The sequence below is a fragment of the Archocentrus centrarchus genome, chromosome 4 (genome assembly GCF_007364275.1).
Source record: "Archocentrus centrarchus isolate MPI-CPG fArcCen1 chromosome 4, fArcCen1, whole genome shotgun sequence".
NCBI classification, from domain to species: Eukaryota; Metazoa; Chordata; class Actinopteri; order Cichliformes; family Cichlidae; genus Archocentrus; species Archocentrus centrarchus.
In genome coordinates, this window is record NC_044349.1 from 19,549,220 (window position 1) to 19,568,849 (window position 19,630).

Below are 19,630 nucleotides of genomic sequence, written 5' to 3' on the forward strand. Positions count from 1 at the left end.
ACACCCGCCTGATGGAAAACACAGCATCTGCCCGAGCTACAGCGTTAAGCCAAGCAAAAGACTGGAGCTGCAATCACAGCTTTGCTTAAAAGCAAAGAATAACAGTGAATAAAGCTCGCCTGTCTCAGTGTCTCCTTCAAAGTAAATCAGTGAGTGTGTAAGCCATGTTTTCAGGTTTTTGTTCGTCATGCACATAAATTCAACTTTGGAAACCAAAAAAAATTGCCTGCAGCATTTGGCCTAGAATTTTACACGTGTGTCAGACCATGACAGCATGATCATCTGTATGTTGCACATGTAAGTTTAATAGACACATGAAAGCATGAGCACTGGCAAGCTAGGACAGGAGAGCAATCAAACATCCTGATTCGGCCTCGGAGACAACATTCGGAAGCAATTTTGTCTAATTAGAGCTCAAATTGATCAATAGATAAAACATCCTGCTATCCCTTCTTCACTCCTTATGTCTAAATCCAGTATTAAGGACCTCTGTCTCTCATCCACACGTCTCCAGTTTCATTCCCATGCTAACACAAATGCTATGGACTCAGTATGTGCACTCGCTCAGTACAGTCTAATGAATCAGGTCTTTCTTTTCTCCAATGAGAACTTGTCCACTTTGTGTTAGTCTTCTCATTCTTAAAAAATGTAATGCTGTATTTTATCACCAGCACCTCTAATAAAAGGCTCAAGGAAATTCATCCATGTATAACTCTGCTCAGAGTTTGCCTAATGTGACGGGTGATTAGCCATCCAACATTGTTAACAGAACCTAACCTTTTGCATAGGAGGTTGTTTTAATGGTAAACCTAACTAATTAATCTCAATAACTGTACAAAAATATGATCACTCATCAAAAACCCAGTACTTGTAGTTTAGATAAAAGTTAGATGACATACTGAAACATAACATACTGTAAAGGCTAAATCTTGTCTGGGACTCAAAGCCTTCTAGGAAAACATTTTTCCCATCAACCCTATCCAACTATGGGATCACAAAGATGAGGCAGGGCACGGACCTGAGCACTAGGAGGAAAAGAAAGGGGAAGAGAAATGGCACCAGAGAAGAAAAAAAATCTCATTTCAGACTCATTAATAACTGCTGAAGTATTTATAAAACTCCCAGGAGGGAAAGTCTGGGAAAATAAGAAACTAAGTAGTTTTTTTTCATGGAAATTAGGCTATTATTATTTATACATATTTTCCTATGACAGGAGGTCAACAAGTCAAATGAATAAAGAGAAGAAATGTATGTATACAAAAGTGTGTGTGTGTGTGTGTGTGCGTGCGTGCATGTGTGCATGCGCGGCACATCTGGCAGGACTTGTGGAATTTCTGATTGCAGCGTTTTGTTTGTGTTTGTGTGTCCTGCTGCTGATGCGGATATAAATAAATGATTCAAATGTGTAGGCTTGTTTGTTTGTATGTGTGCGATTGTGAGCATGTCTGTCCATGCGTCCCGGCCAACCATAGCAGTCTCTGTTAGTCTTATCAGTGCCACTATCAACAGGCTTGAAATCGCTCTTTTCCTTTAGCCGTAATGATTGCTTAAGGAGCCTGCTCCTTTCATTTCTTCCAAACCAAAAGCAGCTACTCAAACGTGACTAAATGTTTAACACACACATAAAAAGAGCCAACAACTGTGGGAGAACTGCAGAGGGAGAGATAAGCCCTCAGCATTCAAGATCTGATACCCTTACGCCTCAAAGCGAACTGTGTGTGTAAAGGCACACATCACACACACCCATGCCAGTATTCAGGGTATCATGTGATAAGAGGTTGTGGATGCTGCACTTCCTCAGTTATTGTTTCTATATCGCACCCATTGTACTGTAAAACATATTTTGAGTTCTGCAGCTACAGTATTTTAGTCTGTTTTAAGAAACTTACTCAGCGCTGTCCAACAGTGGAACAATAATGCAGACTAGAATGAATGCAAACAGAGCCAAACAAGTGGGCTCTAATCTCCATCAACAAATGCCATTCATGGGGCATTCTACTTATTCAACAGAGGAAGGGTCTTTGTAGTGCTTCTTTTTTTATTTTTTAACCGACTAAATCGGTCCATTTATCAACAGGCTAGTCAGAGGGGGCCCCTGCCACCATGCAGTGAGGGTACTTAAATACTGATATGTGCTGATGAATGGCTTCCTCGACATTCGGTTTGTGAGATGGATCATCAAATTTAGTGCCCCCATGAAAGTAGCCATTAAACAGCTAGTGAAATGTGACAGTCCTAATTATGTTTAATAAATAACAGGATGATTTCATTCAGAGCATGTAATCGTAAAGAGTATCTGGATGAAGGACAGGCTTCGTTATGTTAGCGGAGCTCACAGAGACGTGTTTTCAGGCAAAGATTAATTTTTAGATTACTCTTAGCCAGGTCTCTGGACTAATATTTGCTCCTTAGTTGCATGATAGGGTTTATTTTATGTCTTACTGCACATGTTTCTGGAAACTGCACCATAAAAAGGCTTTCTGTAGATCAAATTTAGTAAGGCTTTGAACTGGCTGACTCTAACTGAATTGTCACGTGGGATATTTTCCACAGTCAGACCCGTGCCTGCTCCAGAACCCCACACGCCCTGCAGTGCAGCCATCCTGTCCAGCCATGTTCTGTCCACTCTTATCCAGAATCAATAGAACAGAAATAGCACAACTTCCTACAATTCCAGCACCTCAAATGCCCTTGACGTCAGCGCCTGCTGATGAGCAAAATTGCTCCTCTGTGATTATTGGTTTATTTGGGCTGGACTGGACAGAAACTGGCGTTTAGAATTTTATAGGCCCGCAGAGACAGACAGATTGGACTGACCAGCCCTGGAACAGAGGTGGCACAATGCGTCAAAGTTTCAGACACATTAGCTCAACTTATTCTTATTGTGCACGAATGTGAAATGTGAAATCATACGTGAGCACAAATGCATAAACAAGGCCCTGAGGTCCATACCCTATGACCCCACAGTTAATTATTGTCAAGCTCATGGTGTCCCTAGAGACACACTACTATTATGGCTAAACACAAACACATATCCAGGTACAGGTGCAGGTTTCCCTGCTTGGACACATTACAAAAACAAAACAGTGACACACATTTGTACCTATTACATCACCGTGGTTATTGTACAGATGATGGGAAATATCTTTTGATATAAAATCTAATTCAAACTCTAACCAATGACCCCAAGCCTCAAACACAGGCTGTCTACGCATAGCTGCACATGCACACACTCCCCACACCCGCTGGGGTTTCCCATGAGTCCATCACACACACGCAGTTCACCCATACTCGTTGACTTTCACTCCCTTTATAATCACAGTTTGTCAGCAGTCTTCTCACTGAATCACACAGTAAATCTACTGACTCATGGCCTCAAATGCACAAACTCTAAAACCGCACACAGCCGTATGGCAAGCGCACCAAAGCGCACACCAGGGAGCCCGTGGCCTTTTCAGGCCAAACCCAAAAAAATTGCTGGTCATTTATCAGAATTACTGGATTTTTGGACTCTAAATTGACCATTTTTTGTCAGTGTGGCAACACTGTCACATCCACTGATCCGTTTTCTGAACTAGATATACAACTCAGGGTCATGGGGGGCAACCACTGCATCGTAACAAGGTGGCTCGAGCATCTGGTTAGGATACGTCCTAGGCACATCCACAATGAAAGTTTTCTGGACACATCCAACTGGGAGGAGACTCCGCGGTGGACCCACAACCCTCTGAAGAGATTAAATATCTCATCTGGCCAGGAAATGCCTCAGGCTCCCCCAGGAGGTACTGGAAAGTGTTGCTGGGGACAAGAATGTTTTGGTTACACTGCTTAGCCTGCAGCCACCGCGACTCAACTTCAGATCAGAAGAAGATAATGGATGGATGGACTCAATTACATAAAAATTTCTCAGAGTCATTTTTCACCTGTTTGCTAAACGTGTATTAAGGAAGTTAAGTGGAAAAGACTTTACTGACGATGATTCAATTCTAATTTCTGATCATCAACCTTCATGCTGGCCAGTGATAATTTTCCTGTGTCTTCCTGTGATTCCTTTGTTAATTTGGCAAATCAAGCTCATTACCTTTCACTCTGAAGTAGATATAATGTACCACACAAAGAACACACAGAAAGATTTAGAAGCATTTCCCTCACGACTCCTTTAAAGTGTGTTGGTCCCCCCACTTCTTCGACAAGGAAAGCATTTACTCCCCTCCAACAGCCTTTGTGTACACAGCTGGGGAGTCCATTTTCATTTTTACCCTGGCCCACCCATCTTCTTCTCCTCCAAACCCCCTCTTTCTCTTTCTCTGATTTCCTACCTTGTCCCACTTCTCATCAGGAAACATGAAGAGTCCACAAGGAAACTCTACTTTCGTCTACTTGGGGGGGGTTGGCCAGATGTTTTAAACACTGACAAACTCAGCACTGATGATGTTGTGGTTTCTAAGATAACAGGAAGCAAGAATTTTAAGAGGGATGGACTGTGAGAAAAAGCCTCAAAGTGTTTAAGAACTTGATGAAGTTGCATCAAAAGTTAAATCCAGTCATGAAAAGTAGAAAAAATATAATTAGTATATGATAGAAGGTAAGTGTTTGTTACACAAGTACACATACACATCTCTGCAGAAGAATTAAGAGATTGTGATTACAGGCTCAGATCTTCCCTCCACTACATCCTAACCAACAGCAGGTGGGAGGAAGAAAAACAAAAAGGGGCGTGGCTGGTAAATGTAAACAAAAGCTATTGTGACAGAAAATATCTGAGGATGGAAAGGTTCTGTTTTTCTAACAAGTTGAACAGACATGATTTGAAATTAAGCAATCAACTAAGACATTCTTTCATCTGTCAAGGGACTTTGTGACTTACTTCCAACACCCTGCCGTCACTCCCCACAACACACATACCACAGGATATGGTTCAAAGCACAGGAGACAAACACCCACTGTCTGTCTGAGCTAAGTCTATGAAGTCATCCACCTTAGAAGATCCTGCACACTCTGAAGTCTCACCAATCCTACTGATAGAAACAACACTCACAGTCACAACATCAAAGCCTTCCTGGTTTGATATCTTTCCTAACATTAGTGTATGTGTGTGGGTATGAAATGTATTGACAAGAGACAGATCACTCCACAGTCTGCCACTCCACAAATCTGACCACCTGGTCACATCCTGGTCCCAAGAACATTATTTTAGTCACAATACACACAAACACTTATATTCACAGCTTTTGCAGTTGCAGTGATACAATGTTAACGTAACTGCCGAGAATCAGTCTGGGTAGGGAACAGAAGCACGCAGTTGATCAAATGAGTTGTAAACAAGTTATCGTATCGTCTAAGCAACATCTTTGTCCGTGAAACCAAAAATAAGCACACACATTATCATATTACACAACATGCATGTGTTCAACTATGGTAAGCATGGCGAGCCAAGGGTACACTGTCTTAGTTCCTTGTGTTTTCCCACCAAAGTCCAAGCAGAGATTCATACTTGAAGGCCTCTCAGAGATCTTAAGTGAGCTCAGAGGAACACTTTGTGCAGAATCAATTCACACAGTATAAACACAAAAATGAGGATGAGCTCTCACCTCTCTCGCACTGCGGGCCAGTGAAACCGTAGACACAGGCACATCTGTTGGGCCCAATGCAGCGCCCACCGTTCTGGCAGCCATTCTCACACACAGCTATCCAAGACAGAAGGGGTGGGGGAGAAAGGAGTGATTCACTGAGAATTACAGACTTAGCACACTCTTTAATTCTTTCTTTTGCTTATAGATGTTCAAAATGTCATCACCATGTAACCCTGTTAAAATCTGTTCATGTAATGTATGCGGAAATAAATAAGTTCATAGTTCGTAAATGGTATTTGTTAAAAATTCGTTAAACAGCAAATGAGGTTTGACGTTTAAAATTGTTTAAGAAAGAAAAAGACAAAAGTTGTATATTTTATTTCTGTAACCTTTTGTGAGGGAAGTGATCACATCTCCGGTGAATGGACAGGAAATGAGGTGAGAGGAAAACGTGAGGGATACGTGGTAGAGAGAGCAAGAGAAAAGGGAGAGAGAGAGACGAGCGAAAGAGATGCAGGTGTACACTGCGGACTGTTAAGCCAGCTTTTATCATCGTTCAGTGAAAGTGCTCGACAAGGACTCTTTTCCAAAACCTGAATGGTGGTGAAGTTGGTGAGTTTGAGTGGAAAACTCAACCGAGGACTGACGTTAGCCGAGTGAGCTGCTAATACAGTGGCTAATGCTTTCGCCTGTGCCATGCTAAGAAGCTAGCAACCCGCGAACTCAATTAGCAGAGCCTGCGTGAAGCTGTGAGCGGACGACGAGGACAGAGAGCCGACGGAGCTGGTCAGCGCTGTGTGTGAGGGCTGTGCCTGCATCGTCTGCTGCGTGTTTCCCCTCGTCTTCCAGGCGAATCACCTCTTCTCATCTTCTTCTCCTGCGTCCTTGACTGTGTGAGTGGTTGACTCCATCAGCAAAAGGTACCGCTTTTTATTTTGCCCTTGAGGTGAAACGGCCATTTGTTTAAGGCTACAGCGTTCCCGAGCAGCGTTCAGGCCTGCAACGATTGGACTGGAGTATCATATTATTTTGTTTTCTTGCCGGCTGTAGGTTAATTATTGGGGCCCATAGGAGATATTTAAGTTTGACGTTTTTATTGAATGGTGAATGCATTTATTGGTTCAAAAGAAACTGAACAGAATATGTAAATAATTCCTTCTATTTTGCTAAGTAAATGTTCTATATATTTTTCAATTAATTGGTGTGTTTATTGACTGTTCTGATATTATAAGTGTATTAGTCAATGCAGGGTTTAAAGGGACATTTATTTAAATTTCGTAGAGAAACCCCAGGTTCTGTGAATACTTAAAAGAACTCAGGTTAGCCACCTCTCGTTATAGCTGTACGCACTAGAGAGGCGCTACATAAATTGGAGGCACCGCTGGGATCAGGATTATTGTGTGGGTTTCTTGTTTTTTGTGCATTATCTTGTGAAAAGTATTCTGTTGAAACCGTAAATGGTGAAAAGTTTTTCTCTTTAACATGGGAACTCGAGACGAGTTGGTATTAGAGTTAAAGGGTTGGTGCCAAGGGGAGTCAGTAGATGAGGCTCATGCAGTCTTGGTGCTCATGCAAGAAGATGTAACTGCAGCAGTTATTGAGGAGACTATGCAAACAGTGAAGAGTCTGGGACGTGTTCGTGTCAGAGGCCGAACACTAAGTTTACGGCAAAACAGATTTCTTGTCTTGTGTGAATGCAAGGAGGCCGTAAAGAGAGACATGGTTCCCTTTGAGGTGTTCCCCATTGATGGGGGAGGGCCGTGGTCTGTGGTCACAGTTGATGAAGGTCTTCGAGCTAGTGCACAAGCTCAGGGGTCATCTGGACCACAGCAGGCTAAAGATAAGCCTGTAGATGAACAGTGCACATTATTCCCAGAGGGAGATACTGTTGCTAAGTCAACAGAAGCTATTTTGCGAGCTGTGAGTGTAATACTTGACAAGAGCAAGTCTTCGAGTGAGCATGGAAGCTATCGCCGCTTACGAACCTTTTCGGGGTTGTTGCCCACCCCGGCTGGAGAGGAGCAGTTTGACCACTGGTTGAGCCAAGCACGGCTCATGGTGGAAGAGTGTGATTGCTCCCTCAAAGAGAAAAGACGGCGACTGATGGAGAGTCTTAGGGGCCCGGCGCTTGAGATTGTCCAAGCAGCACGCGCTGGCAATCCTGACGTTAGCCCTGAAACCTGCTTGGAGGCACTTGAACATGCTTTTGGAATAGCAGAAACAGGTGAGGAGTTGTATTTTGCTTTTCGTTTGTTGCAGCAACAACCAACTGAGAGGCTCTCTGACTTCCTTAGACGTCTAGAACAGTCGTTAAACCGGGTCGTGCAGAGAGGTGGCCTTCCTCCTGGTTGTGCTGACAGAGTAAGGCTAGATCAGTTGTTGCGTGGTGCTACCGCTTCTGATCTGATGCTGATTAATCTTCGGCTTAGGGAGAGAAAAGATAAGCCACCCTCTTTTCTCCAATTGTTAAAAGAGATTCGTACAGAGGAAGAATATGAGGCCTCAAGAAAAAAGCTTCATCCTGTTGTGCAAAGTGCATATGTAAAGCAGGAAGTTGTTGACAAGCAGACTGAATTTCAGAATTTGAAGTCTGAGATGAAGGAGCTCAGGTCCTTAGTTGCTGCTGCTGTGTCTAAGCCAGTTCGAGACACACTAGCTAGCACTGATCAGACTCCTCGTAATGCTGTAGCCAGTGAGTGCAGTCCTGACAATGAGATAACTGCATTGAAAAAGCAGTTAAAGCACTTGCAGCAGAAGTTCACAAAGAATGTGGCTGAACCACAAGCAGCTGTTTCATCCGTAAAGACATCAAAGCTAGCTGCTAGCTCTCCACAGAGATCACTCAAAGTCTCAGAGGAACATTTTTGTTATCGGTGTGGAGAGAATGGACATTTCGCAGGGAAATGTCAAAATCCGGAAAATCAGGCTAAAGTTATCAAGAGATTAATTCAAGCCCTGAAGTTGTCTAAGACCAACAAATCATCTGGTGATGCCCCTGCTAGCACAATGAACTGTTCAGTCGAGAATAGTACTGCAGACATGCCAGAAAATGTGAGCATTCCAGATGGGCTGGTGGGGCCGCCTAGCCTGGTCCCACTGAAAGTTAATGGGCAGCCCTGTACTGCTTTATTGGATAGTGGCTCCCAGGTGACAATCATTTTTGAACACTGGTACCAGAAATACTTGTCTGATATCCCCATTCAGCCAGTATCTGGTCTATCCTTGTGGGGCCTAAGTGAGTCAGGTGTTAGCTACCCATACACTGGATACGTGGTAGTCGACCTTGAGTATCCAGCTGAGGTGCTAGGAACTGTTCAGACAGTAACTGTCCTTGCCCTCATATGCCCTAGTCCAAGAGCTGATGACAATACCTCTGTCATTGTAGGTACTAATGCTAGCCATGTCAGACGCTTGGTGAACCAATGCAAGGACAATGGTGTTGATGTCACACAGGCCCTGGGCCTTCGTGTTTGTGTCAGTGAAGGCCAACCTGTACTCAAAGGCGTTACTGTTCCTGTCCAGGATGACGACGAGGCTGGTCGTGTCCGATGGATGGGTCCAGGCCCTTTGACTGTACCACCACACGGTGATGCACCAGTTGTGTGCAAAGTGGAACTGAAGAAGCCTGTTCAGCAGGAAATCCTCCTGATGGATTCCTCACCAGCAGTCACTCTACCTGCTGACGTGTTCATCCTTCCCATGGTAATGCCCAGTGGGGCATTAGATGCTAATAGGTTCAAAGTCCTAGTCAGGAATGAGTCTACAAGAGAGATTTCTATACCTGTGGGAACAGTGATTGGCAGTGTGTTTCACATTGATTCAGTTTCTACCATTCCACCGAAAGAGACAGCTCCCTCCAACTTTGATGTGAGCAAAATAAACTTTGGAGACTCTCCCATCTCCGAAAAATGGAAGAACCGGCTGCGTCAGAAGCTAACCCAGAAGTCTCATGTCTTCTCGATGAATGAGTGGGATGTGGGGTTAGCAAAAGGGGTGGAGCACAGAATTCGACTGTCGGATTCCAGGCCTTTCCGTCAACGATCACGTCGATTGGCGCCAGCCGACATTGAAGATGTGAGACGACACTTACAAGAGCTGCTACAGGCAGGGATCATAAAAGAGTCAAGAAGTCCCTATGCATCCCCGATAGTTGTTGTTCGGAAGAAAAATGGCACTGTCAGGATGTGCATAGATTACCGACTATTGAATAGCCGAACAGTACCAGATCAGTACACCACCCCATGCATTGAGGACGCACTGAATGCCTTGACAGGGAGTCAGTGGTTCTCTGTGCTTGATCTGCGTTCAGGCTACTACCAGATTGCCATGTCTGAAGAAGACAAAGAGAAGACGGCATTCATTTGTCCGTTAGGCTTTTTCCAGTTTGAGAGGATGCCGCAAGGCATCACAGGAGCTCCGGCAACCTTTCAGAGGTTAATGGAGAAGGCAGTCGGAGACATGAACCTCTTGCAAGTGCTAGTGTACCTTGACGATCTGATTGTTTTCGGAAAGACTCTTGAAGAGCACGAAGAGAGACTGCTCAAGGTCATAGATCGTCTTGGGGAGGTAGGACTCAAACTTTCAGTCGACAAGTGTCAGATCTGTCTGCCCAGAGTCAAGTACCTGGGGCACGTAGTGTCTGCTGACGGTGTTGCCCCAGATCCAGACAAGATAGAGGCTGTTACCACCTGGCCTATGCCAACAAACCTAAAGACACTGCAATCGTTCTTAGGGTTTTGCGGCTATTACAGAAGATTCATCCAGAACTATTCTGCAATCGTTCGACCATTGACCGAGCTCACCAAGGGTTATGCTCCTACCCAAAAGGGAAAGAAGCAAGCCCCTGATGTCAACAAAGTCTACTTGAAAGAGTCAGAGCCCTTTGGAGACAGATGGGACAAAGCATGCACAGATGCGTTCCACCAGATTATCCATTGCCTGACCCATGCACCTGTCTTGGCATTTGCCAACCCACAAAAGCCATACACTCTGCATGTTGACGCAAGCTTGAAGGGTCTTGGTGCAGTACTTTACCAAGAGTACCCTGAAGGCCTGCGGCCAGTTGCTTTTGCAAGCAGAAAGCTGAGCACAGCTGAGAGAAATTATCCCATACACCAACTGGAATTCTTGTCTCTCAAGTGGGCAGTAGTCGACAAGTTCCACGACTACTTGTATGGGGCAAGATTCACAGTACGTACCGATAACAACCCGCTTACGTACGTGCTGTCAACAGCTAGGCTTAACGCGGTAGGGCATCGCTGGCTAGCTGCCCTGTCGACGTATGAGTTTGACATCCAGTATCGTCCAGGTCGACACAACATCGACGCCGACCTGTTGTCACGGAACACCCCAGATGTGGATGACAACGGTTGGGTGACTATACCGCAGTCTGGTGTCAAGACTATTTGTCAGCAAGTCTGTGTACCAGAAGCTGCTCATTTGACACCTGTATATGTCGCGCAGCTAGGGGCATCTGCACAGTGTGTTCCTGACCTGTATGCATATCCAATGCATATGAACTTGAAATCGCTTGAGCTCATGTCAAAGCAGAGTCTCAAGAAAGCTCAAGAAGGAGATGAAGCCATTGGACCAGCCATCCAAGCTGTCAAGCATGGACAGTGGCCTGATGAAGTGTCAAAGAATCTAGAGTTATTGAGATTGAAAAGAGAAATAGGAAAGCTTTCCATGAAAGATGGATTGTTGTACCGTTACAGTAAGAAACCATCTGGAGAAATGGTCACTCAGCTTGTCCTTCCAAGGGAGTTTCGACCGATGGTCATGCGAGCCATGCATGATGATCTGGGACACCTTGGGCAGGAGAGAACTATTGACCTTCTCCGTAGCCGATTCTTTTGGCCAAAGATGTCAATGGAGGTGGAAGAGTATATCAGGAACTGTGGAGAGTGTGTTGCTCATAAGACCCCTCCACAGAAAGCTGCTCCATTGCACCAGATTGTCAGCCATGGGCCAATGGATCTAGTGTGCATGGACTTCCTTTCCATGGAGCCTGACTCCAAGGGCATAGCTAATGTCTTGGTAGTCACAGATCATTTTACAAGGTATGCTCAGGCTTTCCCAACTAAAAGCCAGAAGGCCCAAGTAGTGGCTAAGACCCTGATGGAGAAATATTTTGTTCATTATGGGCTGCCATCAAGGATCCATTCTGATCAAGGGAGGGATTTTGAGAGCAGACTGATCCAGGAACTACTGCATCTGATGGGGATACGCAAGTCACGGACTACTCCCTATCACCCGCAAGGAGACCCGCAGCCAGAAAGGTTTAATAGAACGCTGATCTCTATGCTTAGCACGCTGGGTCGTGAGAAGAAACATAGCTGGAGCCAGCATGTTCCTTACTTGGTCCATGCGTACAATTGCACAAAGTGTGACGCTACAGGGTACTCACCCTACCATCTAATGTTTGGTAGGGAGGCAAGACTTCCTGTTGATCTGTGTTTTAAAACATCCCCAGATGGCCTAGAGGATGCATGCCACACCCGATATGTCACTAAGCTGAAAGAAGATCTGAAACAAGCCTACAAGTTAGCCTCGGAGGCTTCAGACAAAAGGCACCAGAGAAACAAACGGTTGTATGACCAGCGAGTTACCTTTCAGTCCCTCGAGATTGGTGACAGAGTTCTACTCCGAAACTTGGGTCTGAGAGGAAAGCATAAGCTGGGAAGCAAGTGGAGTACTGAACCTTATGTTGTCACGGGAAAGCTGCCCAACCTACCTGTGTTCAAGATCAAACGGGAGGATGGAAAGCCAGGGACAAAGACTATCCATAGGGACCACCTTCTACCTATTGGACAGTTTGTGAGAATGCCACTCACCAAACAGATTGAGGATCCACCTGCCAGGCCCAGGACCAGAGCATTCACTCAAAAGAAAAACCAAAGAGACCAAAGTCCAGAGACTCCAGAGTTACAGGAGTTCTCTGACTCGTCTTCTGATGTGGAGTATTTTGTCACTCACCGGGCTATGCCAAAAGACCTTGCCCGTAGAGTGTTGAATACTGCCAGGTCAGTTGACATAGATGATGAATCTGATCCAGAGCACGACGCTGACTCAGAGTATGATAATGACACGAGAGTTGAACCTGTTGATGGACAAGACTCGGATATAAACAATGATGGTCACAACTCTGATCCTGAACTAGAGGATGAAAGGGGTAAGGGGTGTGAAAGAGGAAAAGTTCCAGAACATGTCAGTGAGAATGAATTGGAGTCTGGAGAAGAATCTGTAGTTGAGGTCCGGGAAGAGAGACTGAGAACCAGAGCTGAACCCAGACCAAAAAGAACTATTAAGCCTACCATTAGACTCACCTATGATGAGCCTGGTAGATCCAGTGACAAGCCCTTGACCATAGTCCACAGGGGAATTGTTATTAAAATAGGACCACCCTAGAGGTACTAGGTGTTGTGCCCTTAGGACTCCTTAGTTTGGTGTCTGGTGAGGACACACAGACATTTCAAAAGGGGGAGGGTGTAACCCTGTTAAAATCTGTTCATGTAATGTATGCGGAAATAAATAAGTTCATAGTTCGTAAATGGTATTTGTTAAAAATTCGTTAAACAGCAAATGAGGTTTGACGTTTAAAATTGTTTAAGAAAGAAAAAGACAAAAGTTGTATATTTTATTTCTGTAACCTTTTGTGAGGGAAGTGCTCACATCTCCGGTGAATGGACAGGAAATGAGGTGAGAGGAAAACGTGAGGGATACGTGGTAGAGAGAGCAAGAGAAAAGGGAGAGAGAGAGACGAGCGAAAGAGATGCAGGTGTACACTGCGGACTGTTAAGCCAGCTTTTATCATCGTTCAGTGAAAGTGCTCGACAAGGACTCTTTTCCAAAACCTGAATGGTGGTGAAGTTGGTGAGTTTGAGTGGAAAACTCAACCGAGGACTGACGTTAGCCGAGTGAGCTGCTAATACAGTGGCTAATGCTTTCGCCTGTGCCATGCTAAGAAGCTAGCAACCCGCGAACTCAATTAGCAGAGCCTGCGTGAAGCTGTGAGCGGACGACGAGGACAGAGAGCCGACGGAGCTGGTCAGCGCTGTGTGTGAGGGCTGTGCCTGCATCGTCTGCTGCGTGTTTCCCCTCGTCTTCCAGGCGAATCACCTCTTCTCATCTTCTTCTCCTGCGTCCTTGACTGTGTGAGTGGTTGACTCCATCAGCAAAAGGTACCGCTTTTTATTTTGCCCTTGAGGTGAAACGGCCATTTGTTTAAGGCTACAGCGTTCCCGAGCAGCGTTCAGGCCTGCAACGATTGGACTGGAGTATCATATTATTTTGTTTTCTTGCCGGCTGTAGGTTAATTATTGGGGCCCATAGGAGATATTTAAGTTTGACGTTTTTATTGAATGGTGAATGCATTTATTGGTTCAAAAGAAACTGAACAGAATATGTAAATAATTCCTTCTATTTTGCTAAGTAAATGTTCTATATATTTTTCAATTAATTGGTGTGTTTATTGACTGTTCTGATATTATAAGTGTATTAGTCAATGCAGGGTTTAAAGGGACATTTATTTAAATTTCGTAGAGAAACCCCAGGTTCTGTGAATACTTAAAAGAACTCAGGTTAGCCACCTCTCGTTATAGCTGTACGCACTAGAGAGGCGCTACAACCACATTCTGTATTGTGTTTGTAAAACAAGCCTCCATGAGGCTTTTCATTTGCACAGATAAGTCTTTAGAATTCTGCAATAATGTAGCAGTTTTTGAATACAATATACAGTGCTTCTGATTGTACATACAGCAGGTAAAGACAGGAGCAACATCACAATAAAAAGGTGGTATATTCTTAAAATGTCTTCAGCACAATTTACTGTGTCACTTATGTTCTTATGAGGTGTAAGTGTAAAGACAGATCCGTGACAAACATTCTGCAGACAATTTAAGAATATCAAACATTTTTCTCTCATTCTAAACACATGTGGATTGCACAGCATGCAAGACACTGTGCACACACAGCGCACCACCCCACACCCAGGTGCGTTGACTCAACAGCAACCTGCACTCACGTTGTCCACAGTGGTTGCCTGTGTATCCTTTTGCACACAAGCAGGAGTCCTCTGCGCAGCTGCCTCCATTCATACACCTGACATTACAGGACTGCACTGTAGGAGAGAGGAAAGGGTTCTTCAGGCACTCATTTTTGAGTCAAAAGGCACATTGTAAATTATTTCTGAATGTCTAAGTTTCAGATACATATGGATTTTACACACTAACAGGGTCTTTAGTTACATTTGCACAATGTTGGTGTTTCATTAAAGGCTTTAGATTAACAGACAAAGTTCAAAAGCCCCCAAGCTACAAAACCGAAGCTAATCAAGCAGACTGGGGTTAGGCAATATATCAAGTCAGCTGAAGGCTACAGTCAGTCAGGAATTTGACGAAAAGAGAGGGAAACTGGGGGGGGGGGGTGCTAAGAGAAAAGTGGACAAAAAAGCAAAGAACAATGGTGAAACAAAACACAACAGGGTGCGAAGAGGAGTACAGCAAAGAAAGAAAAAGGAGCAATAAGGGATGTAGAGATACAGTCTCTATAACGTGAGAAAAAAAAAAAATCTTCCAGGATGTCAGATTGCTTTGCCAGGCTGAGAGGGCCAAATTGAGAATCTCAAACACGTAGGAGCAGCTTCCTTAAGACCAGCTATTTGGTGTTCCTGGCAAACAGGCAGCTTTCTGCTGAGCCAGCTTTTGACTTAACATGAGAGGTGCAAAGACACCTGTGTGCAGAGAACTTCACTGTCTTCAATGTGCCTCAAAAGTTTATTTTATTGTCCTTTAGTCTCCTCGTGCTGTCCTCTTTTTCCTATAAGCACTGTGCCTTTCATGCTCTTCTGTTTTTATCTTAATCTCAAGTTCAACATTAATTTCCTCTCTCTTCACTCTATCTTTCTCCTTCGCCCTCTCTCCATCTGTCTGTGTATGTGTCTGTCTCTCTTTAACATTTCTGGCATGCAAAGCTGTGCAGCAGAGGGGAAATGACTGAGCTTCCCCATAGCTGAGTTTGTCTAATAAGACTTTGTGAGTTTGCACACTTGCCAACAGGAGGTATTTCAGCCACTATAATCCACCCACTTATTTTGACTGTACCCAAACATACTAACTATGACTTGTGTGAATCATAATGAAGGAATACACTCTGAGGTAGCGTTTCATTTTGATCACAGATTTCTGCCTTACTGGAAGCTTGCGTGGGACAAACTTTAGTTACATGAGTCAAAGCACAAAGGTCTGAATCTTGGATCTGGATCTTGTGCAGTTTTGGAAAATGTAAAGCAGAGGTATTATTCACGGAAATGGTTAACAAAGCTTTCATTTGTTCCATAGATTGAATGCATCTAGAAGTCAGGAAGGAGCCCCAGTTAACTTTCTCACGTGCAACACTTGGCAGGCTCCACGCACAGATTTGGCAGAAACTCATTTTGTCTGGATTGTGCCTCATAGCAACACATGGTGATGAATTAAAGCAAATAGTTTGGGACTCTGGAGGAGCCTGCATTTACAGGTCAGTGTACTAGTGGGTAAGGTTTTCCTCCCAGGTTTCAACCTTACCTTCATTTAAGACATGAGGTTATTGCTACTGCCTTTAAGGCCAGCAATAGAAGCAGTGATGTGAATCATGAATAATGACTGCAGAAGGTGATTACAGTTTTTCCCTACCATGGAAAAAACCTTGGAGAAAACCAACTAACCCGAAAACTGAGGGCTCCCCACAAAAACATGTTTTTAAATAGGTCCAGGAAAAGTAGGGAAAGACTTTGGCTAGTGGCAAGAGACGCTGCAGTGTGAAGCTATCTGTCTGCTTTTTTTTTTTATTATCTTTCATTCCTCAGCAGCATAAAGAGGGAGCTGACTGAAGAGAGAGCGAGAAAGATACTGATGGTATGATTTACAGACTTCTTTCATGGCATGTGCCTTCTCTTTTACGGAAACTCATTTTGAGGAGGATGGGACAGGGAAGGAAACAAGCACATTTGGACACAAAAGAAGATGATCTCATTGGATAACCTCTTTTCTTGCCCCCCCCCCATCATGATACTCCATCTCCTGCAGGTGGAACAAGATGGTTTGCCCCAATGACCTGCGCTTGGGAAGCTGCACGTGCAGAGCAATATGACTGGGAGGAGGTGTGTGTGTGTGTGTGTGTGTGTGTGTGTGTGTGTGTGTGTGTGTGTGTGTGTGTGTGTGTGTGTGAGATCCAAAGAGCTTAGGTGTAGGGTTGTGGCAGCACAATGCACTTCTGTGTTCTGGTAGTATCGTCAGTAAGTTGCTCACATCTGTGTGTTTTTTTACGAGAATCTGCAAAACACAGGAAGTCAGGGCTTACGTGTTAGTGTGTATGTGTGTGTCTGTGTGTTGGATCTGAGAGGGGGTGTGATGGAAAACTGAGGTGCTTTACAGCTATGTTTTGTCCTGATTTTCAGATACCCCAGAGACCTGTGACAAGTCCCCGTGATGTAGTGAAACTAAAAGTTGCACAAGATGCTCTCAAAGCAGCTTGAGGTCCACCTACAAAGAGGTCTTTCAGCTCTAGGAAAATAAACTTCCTGAACTTTTGTTTTCACCAGAGTTAATTCTGTACCACAAACAAGTCATCAATCAATTTTTTTGGGTAAATTAGAGCAACTTGTTTGCTTAATTTGTACTTTTATTTTAAACTTTACACCAAGAGAGGGCTGTACAATATTGCAAATTCCTCTCTTTGGGTGTTTTTATGTGTTGTGGGTCATATTGTTGTCTGTTAAGCGTGTCTACTGAATCACTGAATTGCTAACCTCACTTAAATTAGGGGAAATGGCCTAAACATTGACCCTTTTTTTTATTTCCCATGAAACACACAGCATAGTTTACTCAATAAATCTTGGGTGTACATTAAAAAAGTGCTTGACCTGTGTGTGGGGGTTCCATCTTTGCTTGTTGGTAAAGACAGTACAGGTATTATTTTTCACAATACCAGTACCAGCTGTTACAGTTTTTCTCAGTCACTTTGGCCCAGTTCCTGAATGACAGTTGAGTTTTCGAGTGAAATCATTCAAATCAGTGTATCACTTCTGCACAGATAAACATTTCCAATCTCATTGTACATCCTGTATAATGACAATAAAGGCATTCTATTCTATTCTATTTATTGGGGGGTGGGGGTGGGGGGGTCACCTTCCCATAGAAGAGGAGTAAGGATATGTGACAATGCAACAAGGGGGAAGACACCAGAATGCAAGAAGATGCAAAAGAGTGCAGATAATACTTGTGGCACACACACACACACACACACACACACACACACGCGCGCGCGCACACACACACACACACACACACACACACACACACACACACACACACACTGGTTCTTCCTTCTGTTCCAATGAAAGGGAGAGTATTAGGTGTCAGTCTGATGAAAATCTGTGGCCAACAGACTGACAGGCCAGCACTGTTTTGTTATTCTAATATACCACTGCTCACAAAAAAGTGTGTAAAATTGTTTCTATTGTAGTTTACTGTAGCATCTGACACCAGGGAGAAAATGTTTCCCCCTGACAATACAAATGCTCTTTTATTTTACAAAACAGATGGTAAAACCCTGTACTCTTTAAATCAACACTGGAAAAACTGTCACTTTTAATATACAGTAGTAGTCATGAATCCTAAGAAAAATCATCTGTTAGGGAAGGCTTTCGGTGTCAGTCAATGCAATTATTCTGTTAGGAAATTAGAAAATCCTCTAAAGTCATTGATCATTTGCCCACAATATCTAAATATTTGGGTTGCCTATGTTTACACAGTGTCAAAAGAATTTGTCATTTTAGTGGCAGTGGTTTATTTGTTGAACCAAAAACTTCATTTTAACAAATGAATTCATGGTTTAGGGTGTGTTGCAGGTTTTTTTTTGTAAATTATACAGTGCTTTCTGTGCAGGAGCTGTTTAGTAATTGCCTCTCCAGAGCTGTGAACTTCAAAAAAGTTTGGAGAAATGAGCCAGAACAACTGAGAAAAACTGCAATGCCTGGTTAAAGCATGGTAGTCAGATGAAAACTATATCCACTGTTCAAAAAAATTTAAGGGACATTTTTTAATCAGAAAATAGCCTCAAATCAATTAACCTTCTGGGATATTAAGCTGGTCATTTAAGTAGCAGAGGGGGCTGTTCATCAGTTTCAGCTGCTTTGGTGTTAATTAAATTAATAACAGGTGCACTAGAGGGGCAACAATGAGACAACCCCCCAAAACAGTAATGGTTTTACAGATGGAGGCCACTGGCTAGTGTCAGTGTCACTGCTGGTAGCATGAGGCGATACCTGAACCCTACAGAGGTTGCACAGGTAGTCCAGCTCCTTCAGAATGGCACATCAATACATGACATTGGCAAAAGGTTTGCTGTGTATACCAGCACAGTCTCAAGAGCATGAAGGAGATTCCAGGAGACAGACAGCTACTCTAGGAGAGCTGGACAAGACCGTAGAAGATCCTTAACCAGTAAGACCAGTTTTGCTCCTGTGTGCAAGGAGGAACAGGATGAGCACTGCCAGAGCCCTACAAAATGACCTCCAGCAGGCCACTGGTGTGAAACAATCGGATACAGTCTTCATTAGGGTGGCTTGAGGGCCCGATGTCCTCTAGTGGGTCCTGTGCTCACTGCCCGGCACTGTGGGGCCTGATTGGCCTTTTGCCATAGCATATCAGAACTGGCAGGTCCACCACTGATGACAATGTCAGGCCTCATGTTGTGAAATTAGTAGCTCCTGGAGGATGAAGGAAATGATACCATTGACTGGCCCTCACATTTGCCTGACTTATATCTAATAGAACACCTCTGGGACATTATGATGCCATTCGACGCCACTAGATTGTACCTCAGACTGTCCAGCAGCTCAGTGATGACCTGGTCCAGATCTGGAAGATCACGCAGCACACATCTGTCATCTCATTAGGAGCATGCCCTGACATTATCAGGCATGCATACATGTATGTGGGAGCCATGCAAACTATAGAGAACCATTTTGAGTTGCTGCAATGAAATTTTGGCAAAATGGACTAGCCTGCTGCTGCTGA

General features: G+C 44.0%; 1 protein-coding gene across 1 annotated transcript in view; it reads right to left on the minus strand.

Annotated features, from left to right (window-relative positions):
- The window catches only part of fbn2b (fibrillin 2b), an 81,796-nt gene that overhangs the window by 43,233 nt on the left and 18,933 nt on the right, over window positions 1–19,630 (minus strand). Inside the window, exons 5-6 of the mRNA XM_030727539.1 lie at window positions 14,596–14,691; window positions 5,592–5,687 (exon numbers count right to left, since the gene is read on the minus strand). Coding sequence (XP_030583399.1) covers window positions 5,592–5,687; window positions 14,596–14,691 — 192 coding nt within the window. The remainder of the gene's footprint in view (window positions 1–5,591; window positions 5,688–14,595; window positions 14,692–19,630) is intronic.